Source organism: Mytilus californianus, unplaced genomic scaffold (genome assembly GCF_021869535.1).
Source record: "Mytilus californianus isolate M0D057914Y unplaced genomic scaffold, xbMytCali1.0.p SCAF_6, whole genome shotgun sequence".
NCBI lineage: Eukaryota > Metazoa > Mollusca > Bivalvia > Mytilida > Mytilidae > Mytilus > Mytilus californianus.
Window position 1 is genome coordinate 76,646,773 of NW_026262712.1, and position 24,413 is coordinate 76,671,185.

The window sequence follows — 24,413 nt, forward strand, 5'->3', positions numbered from 1 at the left end:
GAAATTAACGTTTTGTACGTTAGAAATATTGAGTTTTCGAGAGAAATTTTTATTTAAATTAACATTAAATGATAGGTTCGATAAGGCCCTAAAATGGCCCCTATTTCTAGCCAAAATTTCAAATAAGGATTATTGTCCAATATCACAATGAATCATAGCTAAAACAATGACTAGATAGGAAAAATGTCTATATGTTGAAAATTTACAGAATTAGCTTTCTTTTGGGAAATCTGTTACTCTTTATATTCAAAACGGCCTTATAAACTGCATTCCACTGAAAATATTATAATCTTTCTGGCTATTTACTGCTCTGACCAATGTTTTGATATATAACAGTATAATGAAAAGTTGTTTTCAATATCTATTCATGTTTTTTTTTCTTTTTTTTAATTCTAAACGAATAATTATGTTGTTATTCGGTAATATGTGTACTCCAAAAATTGAAATTCGTTAATTTATTGATTATTCAAACAATAAAACACTCAACTCCACTAGTTAATTTAGAAAAAATTCAAAATGAGAAGTAAATATATCACACTTTTATAATAATAATCCAGTGTTATAAACAATCTTGTTTCTTAGCCTTTTGAATTATTGAATACTGTCGTTGTGCAAGAACAAAGACATGTGTTTTACCAACTTATTGATTATTTCTACCTGTTGACATTTTTTCCTGGATTTTTAGCTTGTCATGTTGTCATGGCAATATTATATATTGACGTAATAGATTTGATTATCAATATTAATTCTTCAACAACATCACTGATTTACTGTTATCAAATTGAATTGATTTTCAGATAGGAAACATGGAAGAGGACGGAGTGAGGACCACAATGTCTTAAAGAAATCAGGTGTATTGGCAGGTAAGAAAACATCATATATCTCGATATATACATCACACCTACATATAAAACTACTGCTCTTTCGTGTATCTTTACTGTAACATGTATAAATTTAGCATAAAATTCCACAAGATAGTTGAAACTGCAGAAACCTTAAAGTATACTTGTTGAGCGTAGGACATTGATGTAGAGGAAAGAGCTCGGCGAGACATCACAATGATAACATCAAACCGATGATAATGAGATGTTGTATGCTTGTCATGGAGACCAATGTCCACAGGAAATCAAAGGACGTAGATATAGGCAAGTATAGGTCATCGTATTGCCTTCAACACTGAACAAACCTGTACTGTCAGCTATGAAACATTTCCACATGACAAAATGTATAACAACTCAAACGAGAAGAACTAACGATTTATGTACAATACATCATGATACATTAAACAAAAACAAACAACCAACGACAACCACTGAATTTACTTACTCCGACAGAATACTTATTACCACAGTATACTTATTACCAAGTAGCACATGGGTAAAGTATTGGTTCTTTCATTAATTTAAGATGCTTGTTGTGTACAAGTTGTAATTTATTTTTTTTCTTTCGCCATGTGATACAAGATCATTTTGATAAATTAGCCACCAGATTCATGTTTCACTCAAAAATGTATATACTTCAACCTACCATTAAGTATTGTCATCATTGTCATAAAACTGCAAATGAGGACACCTGATTGGTTTAGATTCTATTTTTATTTTACACAAAATATATTGTAGTGTTCATATCAATGCAATACAAGACTGTAGCGTGTCGTCGTGAAAATATGATAGTGATAAGCTAAACCAATGATAGTGTTCTTGTTTTGTCCGGTTCACAAAATACTGATATAAACTTATATACAAATTCTGTACAATTTTGTACACAACATGGAAACCATAATCAACGTATTCCCTGACTAAAACGGCTCTTAAGTTTATATATACTTTATGATTTGTATATGCAATATTTAAGCGTCCTCTGTTGTTCAGAAGTATATATCGGATATCGGTGATCTAGCGTCCTCTGTTGTTCAGAAGTATATATCGGATATCGGTGATCTAGCGTCCTCTGTTGTTCAGAAGTATATATCGGATATCGGTGATCTAGCGTCCTCTGTTGTTCAGAAGTATATATCGGATATCGGTGATCTATAGTTGCTTACATGCACGTTATTAGAACTCTGGTGGATAGCTGTATTAGTCACAATCATACTACATGTCCTTATTTTCATTTCGGAATCGAAAAAAAACGACTGTTCTGGCATCATTATTTTTCCCCAACGGTATAAAATTGAGAATGGAAATGGGGAATGTGTCAAAGAGACAACAACCCGACCATAGAACAGACAACAGCAGAAGGTCACCAACAGGTCTTCAATGCAGCGAGAAATTCCCGCACCCGGAGGCGTCCTTCAGCTGGCCCCTAAACAAATATATATACTAGTTCAGTGATAATGAACGCCATACTAAACTCCAAATTGTACACAAGAAACTAAAATTAAAAATAATACAAGACTGTCAAAGGCTAGAGGCTCCTGACTTGGGACAGGCGCAAAAATGCGGCGGGGTTAAACATGTTTATGAGATCTCAACCCTCCCCCTATACCTCTAGCCAATGTAGAAAAGTAAACGCATAACAATACGCACACTAAAATTCAGTTCAAGAGAAGTCCGAGTCTGATGTCAGAAGATGTAACCAAAGAAAATAAACAAAATGACAGTAATACATAAATAACAACAGACTACTAGCAGTTAACTGACATGCCAGCTCCAGACTTCAATTAAACTGATTGAAAGATTATGTCTTCATCATATGAATATCAGACACAATCCTTCCCGTTAGGGGTTTAGTATCATACCATCATAACATATATGAGAAGAACATAACCCGTGTCATGCCAACAACTGGTTTTTAAATAAATGTGTTTAGTGCCGATGCAAAGACCCTATAAGTGAATCAATATTAACTCCAAAATATGCAATCTTTAATGACCTGACAACAGTATCGTAACTATATCCCTTCTTAATAAGTCTATTTAAAGGTTTTGATAGCTTCAGAGGTGAATACTGACATTTTTGTGCTTTATAAAGAATATTTCCATAAAAAATTGGATGTGAAATACCTGAACGTATAAGAAGTCTGCATGTTGAGCTATATTTACGAATGATGTCCTTATACCGATGATAAAATTTAGTAAATGTTTTGACTAGTTTGTGATATCGAAAACCCTGGTGTAATAATTTTTCAGTAATACATAAATTTCTCTCGTTAAAATCTAAAACATTGTTACATACACGAGCGAACCGTACAAGTTGAGATATATAAACACCGTAAGATGGTGACAAGGGAACATCACCATCTAAAAATGGATAATTAACGATAGGAAATGAAAAATCATCTCTTTTATCATATATTTTAGTATTAAGCTTTCCATTAATGATATAGATATCAAGATCGAGGAAAGGGCAGTGGTCATTGTTAGTATTAGCTTTATTTAAAGTAAGTTCAACAGGATAAATTTCTTTAGTATACATACTGAAGTCGTCATTATTGAGAGCCAAAATATCATCCAAATATCTAAAAGTATTATTAAATTTGTGTATCAGATGTTGTTTCGATGGGTCTTTGCTGATTTTTGTCATAAATTGTAACTCATAGCAATACAAAAAAGGTCCGCAATAAGTGGTGCACAGTTAGTTCCCATTGGAATTCCGATAACCTGACGATATACGGAATCTCCAAAGCGAACAAAAATGTTATCTAGTACATGTATTTCAGATGTTATATGCAAATTATAGAGATTTTGTTGTGGGTTTTTATGCTAGTCACTGGCACTGTATATTCATTTTTCTTTCTACTTTTTTGCTGTCTCAACTTCGTAGATTCTAGTAATTTACTGAATAATTTTTTTATATATCTTTGTTGACTAAAACACAAAGATGTTCAATTATCGGCCGATTTAATGTATTTGAAGTTTTCATTTAGTATTTTAGAGTTTCTAAATCAATAATGTTTTAAAGAGGACTTCTAATAAAAGTAATTTATTATTGATTTAATATCGTTAATTAATCTTAAAAGAAAACTGCACAAAGAACACAAGCCTTAGAAACAAAATATTAAGTTCATTCAATATCTTCATTGTTAATTAACTAAATGTTTGCTTCGAAACCATTATAGATCCTTTATAGTTATTTGTTTTCCAGCGCATCTCCTTATATATTGAATATGACAAGATATACTCTTATATAAACCGGTATTGTGTGTTAAACAAGGGCCCATTTCTTGCAACTAGTGAAAGTTAGATAAAAGTTGGCAAAATAGGGACAAATATGCTGGCTTTAAAATTCCCTCCAAAGAAAAGCTCGACCAATTATAGCGGATTTAAAGTGATTTGTTTCTCTTGTCTTAACTTCTTTAAAAGCCAAAGGTTACAGATTTAACGAATTTTGTAAAACTGCAGAGATTTCGGCAAAATAAGTCAACGTCCGATCACAAACAATTGGTGCAGTATAGCATAGCAGAACGTACATTGTAATTTTCAATTTTTCTTTAATGAAAAAAAACTGGATATCGTTGATGAATTTAACTACTTGGGCATTATTCTAACAAGAACAGGCAATTTTAATAAAACAAAACAATTAAACGTAGAAAAGGCCACTAAGGCTCTTTACGAAGTGTTAAGACTAGGTCGTCTTCATAATCTTTCTGTATGAAGTCAGTTGGACTTATTTGATAAAATGGTGAAACCAATATTACTGCACGGTTGTGAAGTATGGGGTATTGGAAATTATGACATAATTGAAAGGGTACCACCCTCTTACATGATTTATGGGGAGCTTGGAAGATATCCTATAGACTTGGACATTAAAACTAGATTGATCTCATTTTGGGGGTAATTCTGATAAAGTGACGAAACTATCATATACTTTATATAAATTGTGTTATCACATGTCTATTAATAACAATGTGAATTTTTCATGGTTAAACAGGGTAAAGACTATTTTAAATGAATGTGGTATCCCTCATGTATGGGAAACACAGTCATTTATAAATTGCAAATGGTTAGTTTCATTCATCAAGCTCAGACTTAAAGATCAGTTTGTACAAGTCTGGCATTCACTGCTTGAAAACTCACCAAAAGCACTTAATTATAAACTTTTTAAAGATTTTTTTGGAAAAGAAGATTATTTTGAAATTCTTGGGAACAAACAATTGAACAGGGTAGATGGACCAATATATTTAGAAATAATAGACTGTGTCGTCTATGTAATAAAAATGACATTGGTGATGAATTTCATTACATATTAGAATAAATGTAAATACTTTGAAGAAAACAGGCAACATTGTTTTTCACATTATTATTTTAAAAATGCAAATATTGTTAAATACAAGCAGATTATGTCTTCAAAACACAAATCAAAACTGATTAAACTTTGTAAATTTATAAAGATTATCAACACAGGTATATGTGCTCCTGGCTAAAATGTATTTCATATATTGTCTTGTCAATTGTCTTGTTTGTTCTGTCTTATTGTAAATATTGTACATAAAATGTCTTCTCTATACCTATATATATGTATATGGTTTATTGAGAATAAAGATATATATATGTGTACGTTCTGCTATACTATATTTTCTTCTCAAATGTTATGATGATTCCAGGTGGCTTTACATATCTTAATTTAATTACTGAATTACATATGTACTTTGAATAGTAGGTGCCATACTGACTAATCATTTGAAAGGACTCAAATCAGTGTTTGCAGTGTCTTGTTTATCAATACCTATAATTAATTATTCATGAAATTTAAAACCTAAAAAGACTATTTGTAAAAAAACGTGTGAAATATGTGACATAAATCAATGCAAACTAAATCTAAGTGTGAAAACTCAAAGGACTGTGTATCAAAACGAAATCACTTTATCCACCAAAAATCGGTATAGAAACTTGCCTTAACCTGTTAACTTTCATTGATGAACTTCGTTTAACATGTATAGGAATGTATAGAAAGAGATTACAACCGTTACATGTAAATTAAAACCCGTAAACATTGGGCCATGCTGCTTATGATAACTGTATTGTATTTTAAGCTCTGACGTCATTAATTGGTGATTTGATGGTCGCAAATTAAGTTAAACTGGTATTTGCGACCATCAAATCACCAATTGATGCCGCCGGAGCTTAAAATACAATATTGTTATCTCCATTCTAATGAAACTGACAAAAAACAACGTCAAATCATACATTTAAAATCTGCCATACGTCGTCTGCGCTTGCGCGTACGTTTTCATAGCATCAATTCACATAGCATCAATTGTGAATTGATGCCATGAAAATTGGTGACGTTATCCAATCAAAATGAACGTTACAAACGATGTTGCATTAGAATCAGGTTGTTTAAAATATAGGGAGAGAAATGTCACATATTTATACATGTTTTTTTTTACTTCAACTATATATATGCTTGTTTAAGTAAACATTTGATATGCATTTTGTAGACAAAGATCTTAAAATGATTAACGATGATTTAATTTGGATTTGTTCATTCTGTTTTAGGTGTATTAGATCAAACACATTATGCAAAATACAGACAAAATTGACGAAAGGTGCCTTTAGATATGAAGCAATAAAATGACAGCCACCAACTCAGAATACTCCGCTGTAAACCAAATAATACAGTTGGCATGGAGATACAACATACTAGTACAACCATGATATGAATCGATAGTAGTATGAATGAACCTGGCCTCTCAGAAGATATCCGCAGCGGCCAGGTTGTATTTTTAACATTAATTATTTGTATACTGTGGATACTTTGTATCCTAGGAAACGTATTAGTGTGCTTAGTGATTTATCGAAGCCGAAGGGTTCAGTCCACTACAAATTATTTCATAGTCGGTTTGGCTTGTACGGATCTACTTTTTGCCATTACAGCTCTTCCTTGGATAACAGGAAGTATTCTGGTGGGGAAATGGCCATTCGGAGATTTTATGTGCCGAATCACTCGCTTCCTACAGCATTTCACATTAGGTGTCACAGCTTTTGTTTTGACTTCTATCTGCGTAGACAGGTTTTATACCATAATTTATCCACTGACATTTAAAGTGACACGTGGTACGTCAAAAAGAATGATTGGAGTTGCCTGTTTTGTTTCGATGGTATTTTCGAGTTTTTCTCTGTATTTTTATGAAGAAATTGTGATTACTAGAAACAATGTGAGCCACCAATTTTGTCCAACATACATATCACCAGAGACGGCACGGTGGGCTGGAGTAGGCTATATCATTTCTATCCTTATAATACAGTATACATCACCTGTTATTATCATGATTGTGCTATACGCCAAGGTATTCCACTTTATATGGAGACATTCAGGAGTGTGTCTACAATTTCAAAGAACAATGAATTCCGTTCCAAGAACAAAAGTTAAAATGGTAAAAATGTTAATGATCACTGCTTTGTCAAACATTGTGTTGATTTCACCTATGTATTTCCTTCAGCTAATCGTTGGTTTCTTGAAATCAACTCCCATTGACAATTTTTGGTACTACGCATGCGTTATACTCGTTTTTAGTTCCAGTGTCATCAAGCCGGCAATTTACATGTGCTATAATTCAAACTTCCGCCGTGGATGCAGGGAAGTATTTTGCCTGTCTACCATGCAGTGTTATAGACGTGAACAATACACGATTACAAATATTTCTTCACTGGGAAGAAGAAATCACATTGGTGTAATGAATTGTACATCTCAACTCAACTCGCCATCACATACATTCGACAGGGCAGTAAGAGACGAGAAAAATAGTTGGCCTTTAAACGGAACAGTGCCTTCAACGTCAATTTAATCTAACTGTTTCTTCGTCCGAAACACAGTTCTGTTTTTACAGTTGAAATATGTTTGAGGTTTTTTTTCAGCTCGTAGCAGCTGAATGATATTATTTATATAAAAAAAAATATGTCATTTTTTAGTACTTTTGATTGAAGCCATTAATTGTCATAGCTCCTGACATTAGTTAGAAATTTGTTTAGAGTTGGAAACTTGCTTTACTTGACTAATAGCCAAAAGCTTCGGTTACTTCTTTGTGATACAAAAATAAAATTATATTCTTTATTACGTTGTTATAATAACATCAAAATGAGATTTGAAAGGTTTTTAAAGGTGGTGTGCTTCCCTGTCTTTGCACTGATTCACTTAGTAAGAAATGTCAATCATTTTAGATCTTTTTAAACATTTTCAACTAAACCGATACATCCGCAAAAAAAATGCCAAATATTGCTCCGTCGATATGTGGGTATCAATCGCACTGCTAATGCTAACATTTTTCTTTTCCCTTGTTCATAAAGGATTGTACAATTACCGTAAAAAAAAATCGTACAATTCATGTATCCTATTTGCCACAAGTTAAGAGATGACCAGAAATTTCTACTTCAAAATTCAACACTATTTCAGTTTTACATCTATATTTCACTGAAAACAATCTTGATTTTTACAGCATAATAATAAAAGATCAGTACTAAACTAGAGAGGTGATTTATTAATCCCGCAGTAACTGAGAGATCATATTATACGGAAACTACAAAACGTTGATTTTTTTTCAAACAACAACTAAAACTCGAAAATGACGAACATCGACTATTACTTGTCTTTATTGGCCAAAAACATTCCATTACAATTTCAATTAATTTCAATAAGGGGCTCTTCTATTTATCATTTTGGAAACCACTTGCAATTTTCCAATAATAAAGTACCGTAACTCAAAAACGGTAAAAATGAAAACAATAAAAATTGAAATTATTTATCCTTAATGGTCCAAAAAATTTCAATTAAATGTCAATTAATTTCACAAAGGGTTTTATATTTATTATCCGGAACCACAAAATTTTGAATTTCCCCAACCAACAGTCATAACTCATGAAATGGAAAAGTGAAAACGACGAAATCCCAGTATTACTTAACCTGTGTTTAATGGTCTTAAACAATCTTTTAAAATTTCTATCTATTTCATAAAGGGTTTCTATATTTATTATCCAGAAACCAAAACATTTGGAATTTTCAAACAATCAAATGCCATTCAAGTTATTCTGGAACCGCAAAGGACACAACGACGAAAATCGAAATTACCTGTTTTTAGTAGTCCAAAATATTCCATTAAAAATTAAATCAAATTCAAAATGGTATTCTCTATTTATCTTCTGGAAATCTTAAAATTTAGATTTTTTTCTAACATATAAGTACCATTACTCTTGTACGGTAAAAGTGAAAACTTAATTGCTTATATCTTTGTCATTCTTGAGGATAGTTGTCTCATTTGACAATCATACCACATCTCCTTATTTTTAAACTAACCTGCCTTCAGTGGTCCAAAACATCCCATTTCTATTTCAATTAATTGCAAAAAGCTAATTGTCATCTAGAAATCAAAAGTGTGACGGAAAAACAGACAGGCAGATAGACAGACGAACGGACATAAAAATTCCTATAAACCTCCGACTCTGTCGAGCGGGTGTATAAAAAGGGGTGAAGATGCAAAAGGAGACAACAAAAAACATAAGTAGAAGAAAAAACAGACAATATTATGGCATAAAGAAAAAGACGAGAAAAAAACAACAGTTCACAAAACACTAGAAAACACTGAAGACTGAGTAATACCAGTCCACCAGAAACTCATATGCCCCGGAAAAGATATGCAACAAACGAAACAAATATAAAAGTATAATCTAAACGATAAATTATGGGATATTTTTACGTAAATTTAATACTTTCTTTGACATTTACCATCTTTTTTCTCTGTTACTTATATGTTTAAAAATTATGAAACTTTGATATGTTATTGATAAAGAGACAGCTCCAAACTTAAGATCGTAGGAAAAAGACGTGAATATCGTAAATTTCATTGCCAGAACAATAGCCTAGTTAAAAAGTTTGCTATAATAGGTAAGGCTCAAACACGATCTAGACGTCCAAAAAAAATACTGAAAAAATACCAATAAACAAGAAACTTATGACTTTACTACTGGACTGAATGAAACACGTTCTATCTTGTATGTTTCCCTACACTGTCGGATAAATGTCAGCGCGTACATGTCGAATGTTCCAAAATTTCAATAGTTTGTCATTCCATCAGCCATACCTCTACACAGAAATATGTGCCACGCATGAAAAAAAAAACATTGTAGAATGTATCCATTTTAACCAGTTTGTTAGCATCCGCTATTTTACTTTTACGGAAAAAGTGCGCGTATACAAAAGATATAAAATTCTAGATTTAACTAGTTTGTTGACCTTTAAAAATATCCTTTGTAGAGAGAGAACGGATCCATAATCCGCGCAAAAATGTATAATGAAACCGGGATTAAGCTTCATTTATCCATATGGCCGTTCTCTCTCTGCATAGAAAAAATGAAAGACTCATTCAAAATATTTAGAGTGTGGCAGGATTTAACCGCTACGTTTGAAAACAACCTCACTTCTTTTCTTTAATCTACTACAAAAGTATGGCAAGCACGTATTTAGGCAATCTACTTTAAGCCCCTAACCGTCATTTTGGCAAAAAACATTATCACGCATGTATATCGATTGTGCTTAAGCATTTTTGAAACAGATTCCACCACTATAACTCGTTTATAACGATATTTCTCCACTCTCAACTGTTAAATTTTAATTATTCAAAATATATAAATCTAACTGTCTCGAGTGGAGAAATATCGTAACACACTTGATGCAGTGGTGGAATCTATATTTCTCTGGGTTTATTTTTTGTTTTTTTTTTATTGGGACCACTAAGGGTATTTTGGTGCATTTTTTGGGGTAAAAATGTGTAAGATTTATTCCATAGAGAATTGTGTTGAGGAGATTTTTCTTCATTTTAATCTTTTATATAAATTGTTTAATTAGAGTTTAAAAAAAATTTGAAAAACCAAATAGAATTGATCCAATGAAGAGTTAATGTAACAATATTGAATTGTGATGGGCGACATCTAATACATATAGTTGAGAAACGGGGAACATTGAGTACGGTCTTAAACAGAAATTAATATATTTTAAAATATTCGAGACAAAAGCAGAAGGTATGATAATGTTACTTTTAGGCCCCTTGAATTCGAAAATCAAAAAAGTATTATGAATCAATCAATTTGAACATTTGTCTGTCTCAGATTTTTATATTTTTTTTTATAATTTTGTCTTGCATATTTCTGTTATGGCTTCTTCAAACTTCTTACAGATACATGAAAAACTGAAAAATATACCAAAATGACTTCACTCTGAGATCTTGTAATTAATATTTGGTTTTCAAGATTCAAATGCTTTATTAACCCCAGACATATGGGGATGATGAGAAGACAGATTTATGAATAATAAAACAAAGACAAATCAGACAGTAAAAACACGTTAACATGAAAATACAACCACAAACGATAATAGAATTCTCATATCATATTTCACAAAAGTACTTTTAATTGGCCTTACCCAAAAAGAAATTTTGCTAAAAGATGTTTTTTTTTCACAAATTTGTTACGAAAACATTGGATTTTGTGTATATGCAATAACCGCAGATTTGCCCAGTCATATTCCTACCCGGGTCAAATAACCGGTTATTGTGCCCTGTTATGACGTTATTGTTGTTAGGAACTCTTATGACGTCACGACAAGGCACAATAACTGGTTATTTGCCCCGGGCAGGAATATGACTAGAATGCTACAAATATATGATATTATTCCACTGTTTAAACATATTATTGATAATTTAATCAATATTTGATTGGTTGAGACTATCCCTCGTGTCATTGAACAAATCTTCATATTCCATTCTGAGGATCATATTCCCCTCTGAAATGTCGGGATTACTTCGTGCGACGTTACGCGCGGTTAATGTACATAACGTTTTGAACTTCTTATTCTTCTTAAAATAGCGATAGCAAAAATCATTATCATGTTCAAATTTATTTCAGACGATAAAACAAAAAGACTTATAATTAGATTTTGATCCTTACTGTTTATCAATGGGTATGTCGTGTTTAGTTTGACTTACAAAAACAAGCGGATAAGAAAAAAAATGTATGCAAAATAATATTTAATGTATTGATAGTAAACAAAGAATAGGCAGTGGAATAAAACATTCATTTCCCTTTGCCTCGGGAGATATGAAGATTTGCTCACCCTCGAAAAATCATATTTCCCTCGGGCAGAGCCCTCGTGAAATATGAATATTCTTGGGTGAACAAATCTTCATATCTCCCTCAGGCACGGGAAATAAATGTATAACGTTCCTCCTAACAACAATGAAGGACGAGAGACGTCGATAAAATTGACAGCGGAATTTGTTAAAGAAATAAAGAACACTAATACTAAAAGACATTGACATTATAATATTCAAGGACTATTGTTTTGAACGGTTCGGGAGCTTCTTAATAATGATGTTATTTCAGTGGCGGACCTTGCCAGACGGAATGATAAAATTGTTTCTACTACTTTAAGCATTTGTAATATGTGATCAATAACGCCTTGTGCTCATATGGGTCGAGGGATGATACCAATGTCCCATATGGAAAAGGACATATTATAATTATAGATTATCACATATTTGTTACGAAAACATTGGGTTTTGCATATGCAATAATCGCAGATTTGTCCTAGTCATTTTCGCCCGGGGCAAATAGCCAGTTATTGTGCCCTGTTATGACATCATAAGCAGTTATTGTGCCCTGTTATTACGTCTTAAGCTTTCGGAACAACAATGACGGGACAGGGAACGTCGATTGAAATGACGGCGGAATTTGTTAAAGAAATAAAGAACGCTAGTACTAAAAGAAAATATGAAATAGACATTATACAATTTAAGGTCTATGAATTTGAACTGTTTGGGAGCTTCGTAATAATGAAGTTATTTCAATGGAGGACAAAAAAAAATGTATGATCTTGCAGACGGAATAATCAAATATTTTTTTATTGTTTAAGCATTTGTTTAATATGTGATAATTATATTATAACATGTCCTTATCCATAAGTGCCTTGGTATCATCCCTCGACCCATATGAGCGCTCGGCTAGCGCCTTGGGCTAATATTGGAGTCTCGGGATGATACCAGGGCCAATATTCTGCATTTCTGCACAAAGAGTGTCTATGTTATGTCATCCTTTTCATTTATCAGTAACATAAACATTATTTTTGAAAAACTTCAAAGACTTTTACTATTTTTACTATTTTGGTCCTAAATAAAGGATTTCGCCATACCTTCCCTTTTTTCATTACATAAGCCTAGTTGTTTCAGTGGAGAAAATATTTCTAAAAATTTAATCAATTGAATATTGTCCCCTCTAAAAGTGTTTTCAACGAGTTGGTCCTTTTTAATACAAATTTATATACAGGGTCATCAGATATATGTTGAAAATTAGCTATAAGAACTTCTTGTATTTCTGTTGTAAAGTTTCTTGGAATAACTAACGTATTTGATTTTAAATGATAGTTGCGAGAGTCGTGACTCGAGACGTCGATGATATTTGCACAAGAATACATTTGAACAAAAAAAAAACAATCAGCAAATATTTTTTTTTTTTCATTCTGTGTACCATATGATACCACTATCGACATATTCTATAGATAAATTAAGATTGAGAAACACTTATTGTCTGTCACGAGTTAGGGAGCAACCATTTACCTTCAAGGGGGGGATTATGGTTTTTTGTGTGAGTCAGAAATTTTTTTTGCGCAGAGTGCGAACATTTTTATTTATTTTTTCGACGCTATCAATCAAATTATTTTTTTTCAAAATTAAACACTATAAGGTATGGGGAAAATCTGGATTCAGAATATTTTTTTTTTTTTTGTCATCTGCTTGACCACAATATTTTTTTTCATCAAATTGGGGATCAGAATATATTTTTTTTTAAGAAAACATAACCCCTACACACCCCCCCCCCCCCCTCTTGAAGTTAAATGTTCGTTCCCCTTGTGTCACCTGTCGTGGTATGCAATAACGGACGCTTTGCATAAATATGGCAATCAGCTATTATGTTTTAGACATACACTTTAAGTCCAATTTCAGATTTAGCGAAAAAAAAGAACTTCAACTTTATGGAAATAACGATAGGTGTGTGCATGTCTACTGTTCTTTCCACAAAATAGCTAAATATGACATTAAGGCTTAGATTAAGTGGAAATTCTATTATTAGTGACTTTATTCTGACGGCAACTAGTCCTCGTACTCTTAAATTTTCAAGCGAACATATATCACCTTACTTTTGGTACCCTTAATATGTTACAAAAATATTTCCAAACGCATTTCCAGTTCAAAAATATTTGAGAAAAACTGCGTACTTCTAACGGCAACTGGTACTAGGCCAGTGTTATTATGTACTTTTTTTTATCTCGCAATATTTATCATATGTTAAATTCATATAAGCCTACGGAAGCGTATTAGCGCCACACAAACTTTTTTAAATATTTCTTCCAATGTTTGCGTTATAACTCAATCATAGGAAGACATATAAAAAAATGTCCTATCTCCAGAAATAGAGGTGCTTTATTTATTTAAGATGCTTATCATTTGAACAAAGAGTTACTCTACATGTCATTAAATTCAAATTCAATTCCTACATAATTTTTATATCTCTGTCAAATATCTATGATATCGCGTTTTTAAACTTCATGTTCAATTTCCCAACACTTAGAAAAATGGGACTTACAAAATTATAACACTCACACGACGATATATTGAAACTGATTAAGAACACAGAAAATAAGGAATCCATTTACAGTCTCACTTTCCATTTATTACATCTTTTTATGTAAGACTTTGTAATAATGAATTCTCTTTTTATGAAATTATTTCCTTATTTCTTACACTATCGATTATTTATTATAGTTTTACATATATTTACTGCTGTATACAATTTATAAGTAACTAGATGAATTAACTGTTTAGATGAATTAACTGTTTAGGAATGCATGCATGAACACAAAATCTCAACAGGAAATTAGATTGTGCACAGTTGTGCCATTTTATTTGATATGACAGATACCATTGGATGAAAAGATGCATTTACAGGTAAGGGCTTCAAAAAATATTTAATATTTTTTTTAGGATAAAAGATAGATTTGGAATGAAGGGGTTATGCTTGAATTCAAATTATTTGAAAGAGACCAAATGGTTGTTAAACAAAATAAAGTAGTGTCCTTTTTCAGTTAAAAATTTATCATTTGTCAAGAGCTCAGTGCTAAATAAAAATAAGGAGATGTGGTAGGATTGCTAATGAGACAACTATCCACAAGAGCTCAGTGCTAAATAAAAATAAGGAGATGTGGTAGGATTGCTAATGAGACAACTATCCACAGGAGCTCAGTGCTAAATAAAAATAAGGAGATGTGGTAGGATTGCTAATGAGACAACTATCCACAGGAGCTCAGTGCTGAATAAAAATAAGGAGATGTGGTAGGATTGCTAATCAGACAACTATCCACAAGAGCTAAGTGCTAAATAAAAATAAGGAGATGTGGTATGATTGCTAATCAGACAACTATCCACAAGAGCTCAGTGCTAAATAAAAATAAGGAGATGTAGTATGATTGCTAATGAGACAACTATCCACAAGAGCTCAGTGCTAAATAAAAATAAGGAGATGTGGTATGATTGCTAATCAGACAACTATCCACAAGAGCTCAGTGCTAAATAAAAATAAGGAGATGTAGTATGATTGCTAATGAGACAACTATCCACAAGAGCTCAGTGCTAAATAAAAATAAGGAGATGTGGTATGATTGCTAATGAGACAACTATCCACAAGAGCTCAGTGCTAAATAAAAATAAGGAGATGTGGTATGATTGCTAATGAGACAACTATCCACAAGAGCTCAGTGCTAAATAAAAATAAGGAGATTTGGTATGATTGCTAATCAGACAACTATCCACAAGAGCTCAGTGCTAAATAAAAATAAGGAGATGTGGTATGATTGCTAATCAGACAACTATCCACAAGAGCTCAGTGCTAAATAAAAATAAGGAGATGTGGTATGATTGCTAATCAGACAACTATCCACAAGAGCTCAGTGCTAAATAAAAATAAGGAGATGTGGTATGATTGCTAATCAGACAACTATCCACAAGAGCTCAGTGCTAAATAAAAATAAGGAGATGTGGTATGATTGCTAATCAGACAACTATCCACAAGAGCTCAGTGCTAAATAAAAATAAGGAGATGTGGTATGATTGCTAATCAGACAACTATCCACAAGAGCTCAGTGCTAAATAAAAATAAGGAGATGTGGTATGATTGCTAATGAGACAACTATCCACAAGAGCTCAGTGCTAAATAAAAATAAGGAGATGTGGTATGATTGCTAATCAGACAACTATCCACAAGAGCTCAGTGCTAAATAAAAATAAGGAGATGTGGTATGATTGCTAATGAGACAACTATCCACAGGAGCTCAGTGCTATATAAAAATAAGGAGATGTATGATTGCTAATGAGACAATTATCCACAGGAGCTCAGTGCTATATAAAAATAAGGAGATGTATGATTGCTAATGAGACAACTATCCACAATAGTTCAGATGAAGTGGGTGTAACCCATACCGTATAGTCGGCCATAGAAGGCCCCGACATGAAAAAAGTGAAAAACTTTAAACGAGAAAACTAACGGCCTGATTTGTAAGAAAACAATTTACGAAAAAACAATATGACAGCAATGAACCAACGACAACCACTGAACTCAGGTGGTTCCTGACTTGGGACAGGCACATGAAGAATATGGCGGGGTTAACATGTTTGTTTTTCGTAAATTGTTTTGTTATGAATTAGGCCGTTAGGTTTTCTCAATTGAATTGTTTCAATTTTTCATGTCGGGGCCTTTTATAGCCAACTATACGGTATTGGTTTTTCTCATTGTTGAAGGACTTACGGTTGCCTATAATTGCTTACATCCACTTCATTTGAACTTGGATGGATAGTTGTCTCATTGGCAATCATACCACATCTCCTTATTTCTATATTGTCCCCTAACTTTGGACAGGGGTGTAACCTATACGGTTTTTGACGGTTGTCTCTAATTGCTTACAGCCACTTCATTTGAACTTTGGTGGATAATTGTCTCATTGGCAATCATACCTCATCTCTTATTTTAATTTTATCATTATAAGTAGCAACACAACATAAGAACAAACTGTAAAAATTAGTTGCAATTTGCTTAACTAAAAAGATCGGTCCTGATTTCATTGTTACATTTTTAAAGTATATATAATGTGTTACGAGTATAATGAAAATAATTTTTAATCTTCACTATCATAACGAATTTATTTTCATATGAAAATAAAATGAAGGTTCAGAAATTTGTAATTTTCTTAGGCATTTGCGTAGGTCCAAATGAAGGAAATAGTGACTTGTATATTGTGTCTTTTTAATTATTCTTCCTTACTAACTGTTTTATATTTGTCCACAGATTATTTTGGTGTTTGCCATCACGTTCGTCTTAGACTATAGTGCTGATGCACAGTCAGAGAAGTGTCTTTTGCCAAGCGAGAGAGCTGCAAAATTTTCAAAAAAACCTAAATCAACAGCCTTCCCACAGTAAGTGTTCAGTAGAAAATATTCTCATGACGGGGCATATGGGCAAAACAATCAACAATTTATTACAAGAGGACATGAGACCGCATTTTTTTTAATGCTACGATCCTTTCATATAGTAGACAATCCATTTCAAAGCTCAAGGAATATTACAAGTCACCTTGAAATATGGTTTTGACAAAGGAATCCCTGGGCATTCATTATATGTTCTTATTGTTATTCTCTATATCTAAACAATTCTGCTCAGTTACTATCACGTATCACGGTCTTACAACATCGGAAATATCAAAATCTAACAAACGGATCATATGTTTGACCGGAAGTTATAACGAAAAGGATAAGAAAAACATTGATATAAAAATATGCCTTAAAGTTCATCAGAAGGAATTGAAATGGCCGTGTTAACAGCACCAAATTTACTCTGAGTACAGACAAACCAGTGTCTTTGAAAAAGTTTTAAGGCATGGTATGTTTCAGACAATTTCAAACTAACATTGACACAAAGACTCCTTTTTTTTTCGTTTCCACATAAGTGCCACAATAAACAAACTCCTGAATTTCATTTGATACGGTCCACTCATTTACACAGTTTAAATCACCTATCCATGTGCAGGTATCTATTGTCCATGTCAATTTGAACAACTCACTTGTAGTATTACATAAGGGAACATCTCAAACATTTTTTCGAGCTTAGTTTATTTTGGCATCTTCTGCGGGACAAAAGAAATCTCAAAATCTATGAAAAATTTTGATGTTCTGAAATATAAAATGCATTTAAAAATTAGGATTTATTTTGTGACTTATACTTTAACACACTAGACATATAAAAAGAATGAAAGTGTATTTCTGAAACGACCTTTATTAGTAACGCTAAATGGTCAACTAGGTCTGATGGAGATGGCACCATGTTACGTAGTTTATATATACAACAACTCGTTCGCTATGCCTCTGTAGTGACGATTTGGATTTCAATTAACGTAATATATGTATTACTGGCTAACTATTCAGTCAATTATTTCAAAACCACAATTACTTAAAACTTTGACTAAATTCTTCTAAATTTGGTTTGGAATATTGGCTGTACTTATGAAATACTTATTACAAACGGGATATAGCTGTAGCTGTTTGTACGGTGATGTTGTTTACCGAGCCTGTAAATTTAGATATGATCCGGGTAAATTTATCGATCCTTTAAAAAAACTAAAAAAATAAAGGTTACCAATTCAACACTAAAATTAATTAGATCTCTCAATATTATTTGTTATCAGTAAATTGAAACCAAACTAAATATAATTGTTATACCATTGAAGTAAAATGAAATAATACTTCCATGGTTATACACATATGTACATTCACGGTTCTACAATCTTTCGATACCTATATTTTGGCATTGCATAAGGTCATGTTTTCTCTGACTGTTAATGACGTCTTTACACTAATTCCACTGGATGTTGGATGTGTACTGATTGATGAATTAGTCTTAGACACAGGATTTTTAATAGTTGTTATTAGCTTTGAACTAGCTTTCAGTTAACTGCAAGTACTCTCAGATCTGCGTCTTTTATGTTTGTATTGGGATTTTTATGTGCTTTGAATCGGAAGGATTTAGCCAGCAAACATGTTTAACCCTGCCACATTCTGTATGTGCCTGTCCCAAATCAGGAGCTTGTAATTCATTGTTTGTCGGTTGTTGCTGTATATCATATTTGTTTTTCGTTCATTGTTTTGTATATAAATCAGGCCCGTTAGTTATCTCGTTTGAAATGTTTTACATTTGTCGTTTCGGGGCCTTTTAAAGCTTACTATGCGGTATGAGTTTTGCTTATTGTTGAAGGTCGTTCAGTGACCTTTAATTGTTTATTTCTATGTCATTTGGTCACTGGTGAAGAATTGTCTCATTGGCAATCATACCACATCTTCTTATTTTTTATTTTGAAAATTGACAAAATTTAACAAGTTTCAGAATCTAATGCATTCTGGATAATACTTCTAAAAGCGTACACCGAAACGTTGTAATTGGCTTACAACGTCCTAATCCATGGAAATTCAACCAGACTTGGCATTAATTTCGTTTTAGGGGTTAAAACAATGACATTACCCATATATCTTTCGTTTCTGAAACGGCGAATTGCAAAATATTTTGAATATATTAAAATGTAACATGCGAAACACTTGAGATACATTAGTCGGATGAGACAGTAGAATATATATATATAATCCGAAAGATGGTACTAAATATTGTTAAGGAAACACTCATTTAAAAACCATTAAACTGCGAAATCCTAATACATAGAATGATTTGTAAAACTAGTATACAATGACGAGCATTGACGGATAATTTGATCGAACAAACATCAGAACACGGTTGGTTGAAAAATACATGTGGCGGTGTCGAATTTTATACGACTGTCATACAAGTGAGAGGTTTAGCTAGCTATAAAACCAGGTTTAATCCACCATTTTCTATATAAGGAAATGCCTGTACCAAGTCGGGAATATTATAGTTGTTTTCCATTCGTTTGATGTGTTTAAGCTTTTGAATTTGCCATTAGATAATGGACTTTCCGTTTTGAATTTTCCTTGTAGTTTTGTTATTTTACTTTTCATGTGTGTGTGTGTGTTTGTTTGTTTCTTTTATTTATTGAACTATTTTTACAGGACAGACTTCGATAATTTCATGAAGAAATTAAGGTTTAGGAGGGGTAGATTGCGTTCTCTGAATAATAAAATAGAAAAAGCTTGGAAACTAGCAGACCGATATTGTAGGTAAGTTCATCATATTCATTAAAAGTACATAGTTAGTTTTGCAGTACAGTCAATGCCTTCTTCACAAAATATGATTGATTAATTGATTGATTATTTGATGTTTTACGACATTTTTATTAGCGGAGGAAAATGGAATGGCAAAATATGCCATCGTCGTAAATGTATGGAAATGTTTTATAGAAACTAAAACAAGATGCTCAGCCTCAGAACTTTGGTAAATCATCCTTGATACATTGTTTGGAGTGAACCTAGATGAGTTTTATTTGAATTAAAAAATTATTATGCCCATTTTGTTATACTAAGGTATCATTATTATATTTAAGATTATGGTAACACGAGATATCATAACTGTTATGTGTTCAACTTGGCTCTACTTAATATGATGAACAACTTCTGTATACTTTTTGGATTTTTTTTTTTTACAGCCAACATGTTTAACCCCGCCATATTCTGTATGTGCCTGTCCGAAGTCAGGAGCCTGTAATTCAGTGGTTGTCGTTTGTTGCTGTATATCATATATGTTTTTCATTTATTGTTTTGTACATGAATCCTGTCATTAATTTTTTCGTTCTAATTGATTTACATTTGTCATTTCGGAGCCTTTTATAGCTTACTATGCGGTACGATTTTTGCTCATTGTTGAAGACCGTACAGTGACCTATAGTTGTTTACTTCTACGTCATTTGGTCTCTGGTGGAGAGTTGTCTCATTGGCAATCATACCACATCTTCTTATTTTTATATTTGTCAAAGAACTTGTTAAATTGATGCCTACTGGAAAAAAAATCTGATAGTATGTATGTTTTCTTTGATTCCGGAGTATACCTCCTTTCGGTTGTTTTTTTTACCGCATCGGAGTTCTCGTGGTTGGGGGTCGTGAGTTCGAACCCCGGTCTGATCAACCCAAGACTTTAAAGTTGGTATTTGCTGCTTCTCTGCGAAGCACGCGGTATTATGGAGTCTTGTCGGCTCGTAGTCAAAATAATGTGTCCGGGTAGGGTGACATGTCTTCCTGTGGACTGTTATCTTGTGAACTAGCACGTTACAAATCCGTTTAAGCATGTCGGTCTAGTACAAAGCAGAGTTAATATTCATATTACATGAATATGTTTTCGTCCTGAATATGCATTTGAATTGCCGCGGGACGTTATCTATCCTTTCGGGTTTTTATATACGTCTGTTAGCTCAGAAAACAACCGTAAACACAGGTAAACATGCATGATGCACAAGATAATCAATAAAGGATTTGCATTTTCCATGTGTTAAATAGCAGTCCAGAAATTGTGACGAATTTGGTAAACCGATATAAACCGAAACATTTGTAAACGATGGTTTGCAAAATTCCAATTGTTTTTGCATGTTGGTACCTTAAAACATGTTTGAATTTCAAAGTGGCAGATGGGCTGTCTGTTTATAAGGAAATTGACACGATAAATATGGTAAAGAAAAATGAAATCACAAAAAATGAAACTTTTTAATCAGAGAGAAATTGGGGAAAAAAGTTCTAAAATGGAGACTTTCGTTCCCAAAAGCTAATTAATAACTGATGTGTAAAACAATATTTTTCTCAATTTACTATGTTTTAGAAAGCCAACATTTACATCTACGTTTGCTGGATTCAAAATAAAAGACTTTGAGAAGACTATACTGTGTCCAGGAAGTTGGACCAAAGCACAGTTTCCCGAAAATTTTATCGCTGAGAATGGGATGGCATGCTGGACTCTCAAGAACTTTCTGAAGATCCCTAATTGTCCTACATATAATTGTGGAAGGTAAGAATGAATGGATCTCACGTATTGATATCATTTCACATCTATAGACCCCAAATTACTTTTTTTGAGAGCAGTAAAGTAAACTCGAATCTAATATAATTAAATGAAAATAACGCTTCTTAAATTTCGTGCCGGGTCCGAAGCGCTTTCTGGATTTACTTTCATAATGCAGGAACGCTCAAACCTAAATTGAAAGTTAGGGATGTGTAAATACGTCGAACGTTAGGAGCGATGTACATTATAATAATAATATGTATTTCCTTTATTTCAAAAGGATAACATATATAGTCCAAAGACTAGTTTACAATAAGGTCCTGCATGATATACATATAATATAGCATAAAGTGTAAAATTCAGTAATAAAAACTAATACAAATATTAAACTATGACTATAAAGGGGCCTTAAAAGAATAGCTAACTTCCTCTTATGTCAACTTTGCCTGAGGGAGTTGGAACCTTACTTTCATGATAATTTCTGAATACTGGAAATAAATAATAAATAGTGGGTCTAGACTTCAGATTTCTGACTGTAACGTCGGTTATTGATCACTTCCATATATATAGTTGTTTTACTAAAACATGTCTCCAAATAGTGTTTAATTGTTTAAATTTTGTCAGGAAACGTTTCAAATGATTGCTTCTCACTGATTTTATAAGTTTGAAATTAAAAAAATAAATGTTTTTTTACAGTGGAAAATGTGCCCTTGGTGAAGATTACCCGGATCCCAAGGCTGTTCCTGTAGTCAAGTATATTTGTCAACTATCCAATTTTGTAGACATTCCATTTTACGCTGTCTGTAAAAGCGGTACCAAAATCGACGTCGTGAAAGAAGTTTTAACAGTATCACGCTGTTGTGGGTGTAGTCAATTAACGTGTAAACATACTACGTAATAAACGATTTTTATAAATAACTTTTCTTCTTTGATTTGAATACAAAGAAATGACCTATATGAGTTATAACGCAGTCTTATTTCCTCAACTATCCAGGCAAAATAAACACCATAATAGAAAAAACATATGATATGAGGTATCATCCCATGACTCAAAATCAGTACATTTACAGCAAGAAACATATAGTTATATATAAAAAAAGAAGATGTGGTATGATTGCCAATGAGATAACTCTCCACAAGAGACCAAATGACATAGAAATTAACAACTATAGGTCACCGTACGGCCTTCAACAATGAGCAAAGCCCAAACCGCACAGTCAGCTATAAAAGGCCCGAAATGACAATGTAAAACAATTAAAACGAGAAAACTAACGGCCTAATTTATGTACAAAAAATGAACGAAAACAAATATGTAACACATCAACAAACGACAACCACTGAATTACAGGATCCTGACTTGGGACAGGCACATACATACAGAATGTGGCGGGGTTAAACATGTTAGCGGGATCCCAACCCTCCCCTAACCTGGGACAGTGGTGTAACAGTACAACATAAGAACGAACTATAAAAATCAGTTGAAAGAGGCTTAACTCATCAGATGGATAAAAATACAAATACTACAATTAGTTTGAGTCAGAGGCTATTATATATCTTTCAAAAGAAACCTTCTTTCAGAGAGCAATTCGAGCACACAGTGTGATTCACTTCCTCACATCACGATTGCTGATTAAAGCGTTATAAAAAGCAAATATGCTTCCAATGTGAAGCAGATATCGATGTTAATCGCTGTAATTTAAGAAAAAAATCCCTTTTGGCACTAAAGGAAACAACGATGACGAATTATCAGATTTTAACAAACCATTAAGGAACACAAGTAAAAAGGGACACAGAGAACTACTGACAAATGTGTTAAAGCATCTTTGGTACAAAGAATTACTGTCAAATTCCCTAAAACAGTTTCCGGTACCGAAAACTACTGACAAATGTCATAAAACATCTAGATCTTCTGGTACAGAGATCTACTGACAAGTGTCCTAAAGCAAGTTCTAAATATCTTTTACATGGAACAACTGACAATGTCCTAAAACATGTTCCGGTACAGAGAGTTACTGACAAATGTCCTAAAGCAGCTTAAGTATGGAATATTGACAAATGTTCTTAAGCAGCTTCTGGTACAGGGAACTAGGGACAAGTTTCCTAAACTGACTTCCAGTACAGAGAACTACTCATAAATGTCCTAAAACATGTTCTGGTTCAGAGAACTACTCACAAATGTCCTAAAACAGGTTCTGGTTCAGAGAACTACTCACAAATGTCCTAAAACAGCTTCTGATACAGAGAACTATTCACAAATGTCCCAAAACAGGTTCTGGTTCATAGAACTACTCGCAAATGTCCTAAAACAGGTTCTTGTTCAGAGAACTACTCACAAATGTCCTAAAACAGGTTCTGGTTCATAGAACTACTCGCAAATGTCCTAAAACAGGTTCTTGTTCAGAGAACTATTCACAAATGTTCTAAAACAGCTTCTGATACA

The 24,413-nt window shown here is 32.9% G+C and overlaps 2 protein-coding genes across 2 annotated transcripts; both read left to right on the top strand.

Annotated features, from left to right (window-relative positions):
- Positions 1–760: 760 nt before the first annotated feature.
- Positions 761–7,842, top strand: LOC127705633 (probable G-protein coupled receptor 19). The gene is made up of 2 exons (XM_052209959.1): positions 761–863; positions 6,440–7,842. The coding sequence occupies exon 2, from the start codon at positions 6,616–6,618 to the stop codon at positions 7,726–7,728; it is 1,113 nt and encodes a 370-aa protein (XP_052065919.1). The 5' UTR covers positions 761–863; positions 6,440–6,615; the 3' UTR covers positions 7,729–7,842.
- Positions 7,843–14,801: 6,959 nt separating this feature from the next.
- On the top strand, positions 14,802–22,875 carry LOC127705082 (uncharacterized). Its single transcript, XM_052209354.1, has 5 exons — positions 14,802–14,928; positions 17,318–17,445; positions 20,101–20,208; positions 21,794–21,979; positions 22,670–22,875. The coding sequence occupies exons 1-5, from the start codon at positions 14,917–14,919 to the stop codon at positions 22,869–22,871; spliced, it is 636 nt and encodes a 211-aa protein (XP_052065314.1). The 5' UTR covers positions 14,802–14,916; the 3' UTR covers positions 22,872–22,875.
- Positions 22,876–24,413: the final 1,538 nt, after the last annotated feature.

Excerpts from the sequence above, each read along its gene's own strand:
- LOC127705082 (XM_052209354.1), top strand. Across the intron at positions 17,446-20,100 it reads AAATCAACAGCCTTCCCACA|GACAGACTTCGATAATTTCA; the intron begins GTAAGTGTTCAG and ends CTATTTTTACAG. Across the intron at positions 21,980-22,669 it reads CCTACATATAATTGTGGAAG|TGGAAAATGTGCCCTTGGTG; the intron begins GTAAGAATGAAT and ends GTTTTTTTACAG.
- LOC127705633 (XM_052209959.1), top strand. The coding sequence starts at position 6,616 with ATGAATGAACCTGGCCTCTCAGAAGATATCCGCAGCGGCCAGGTTGTA.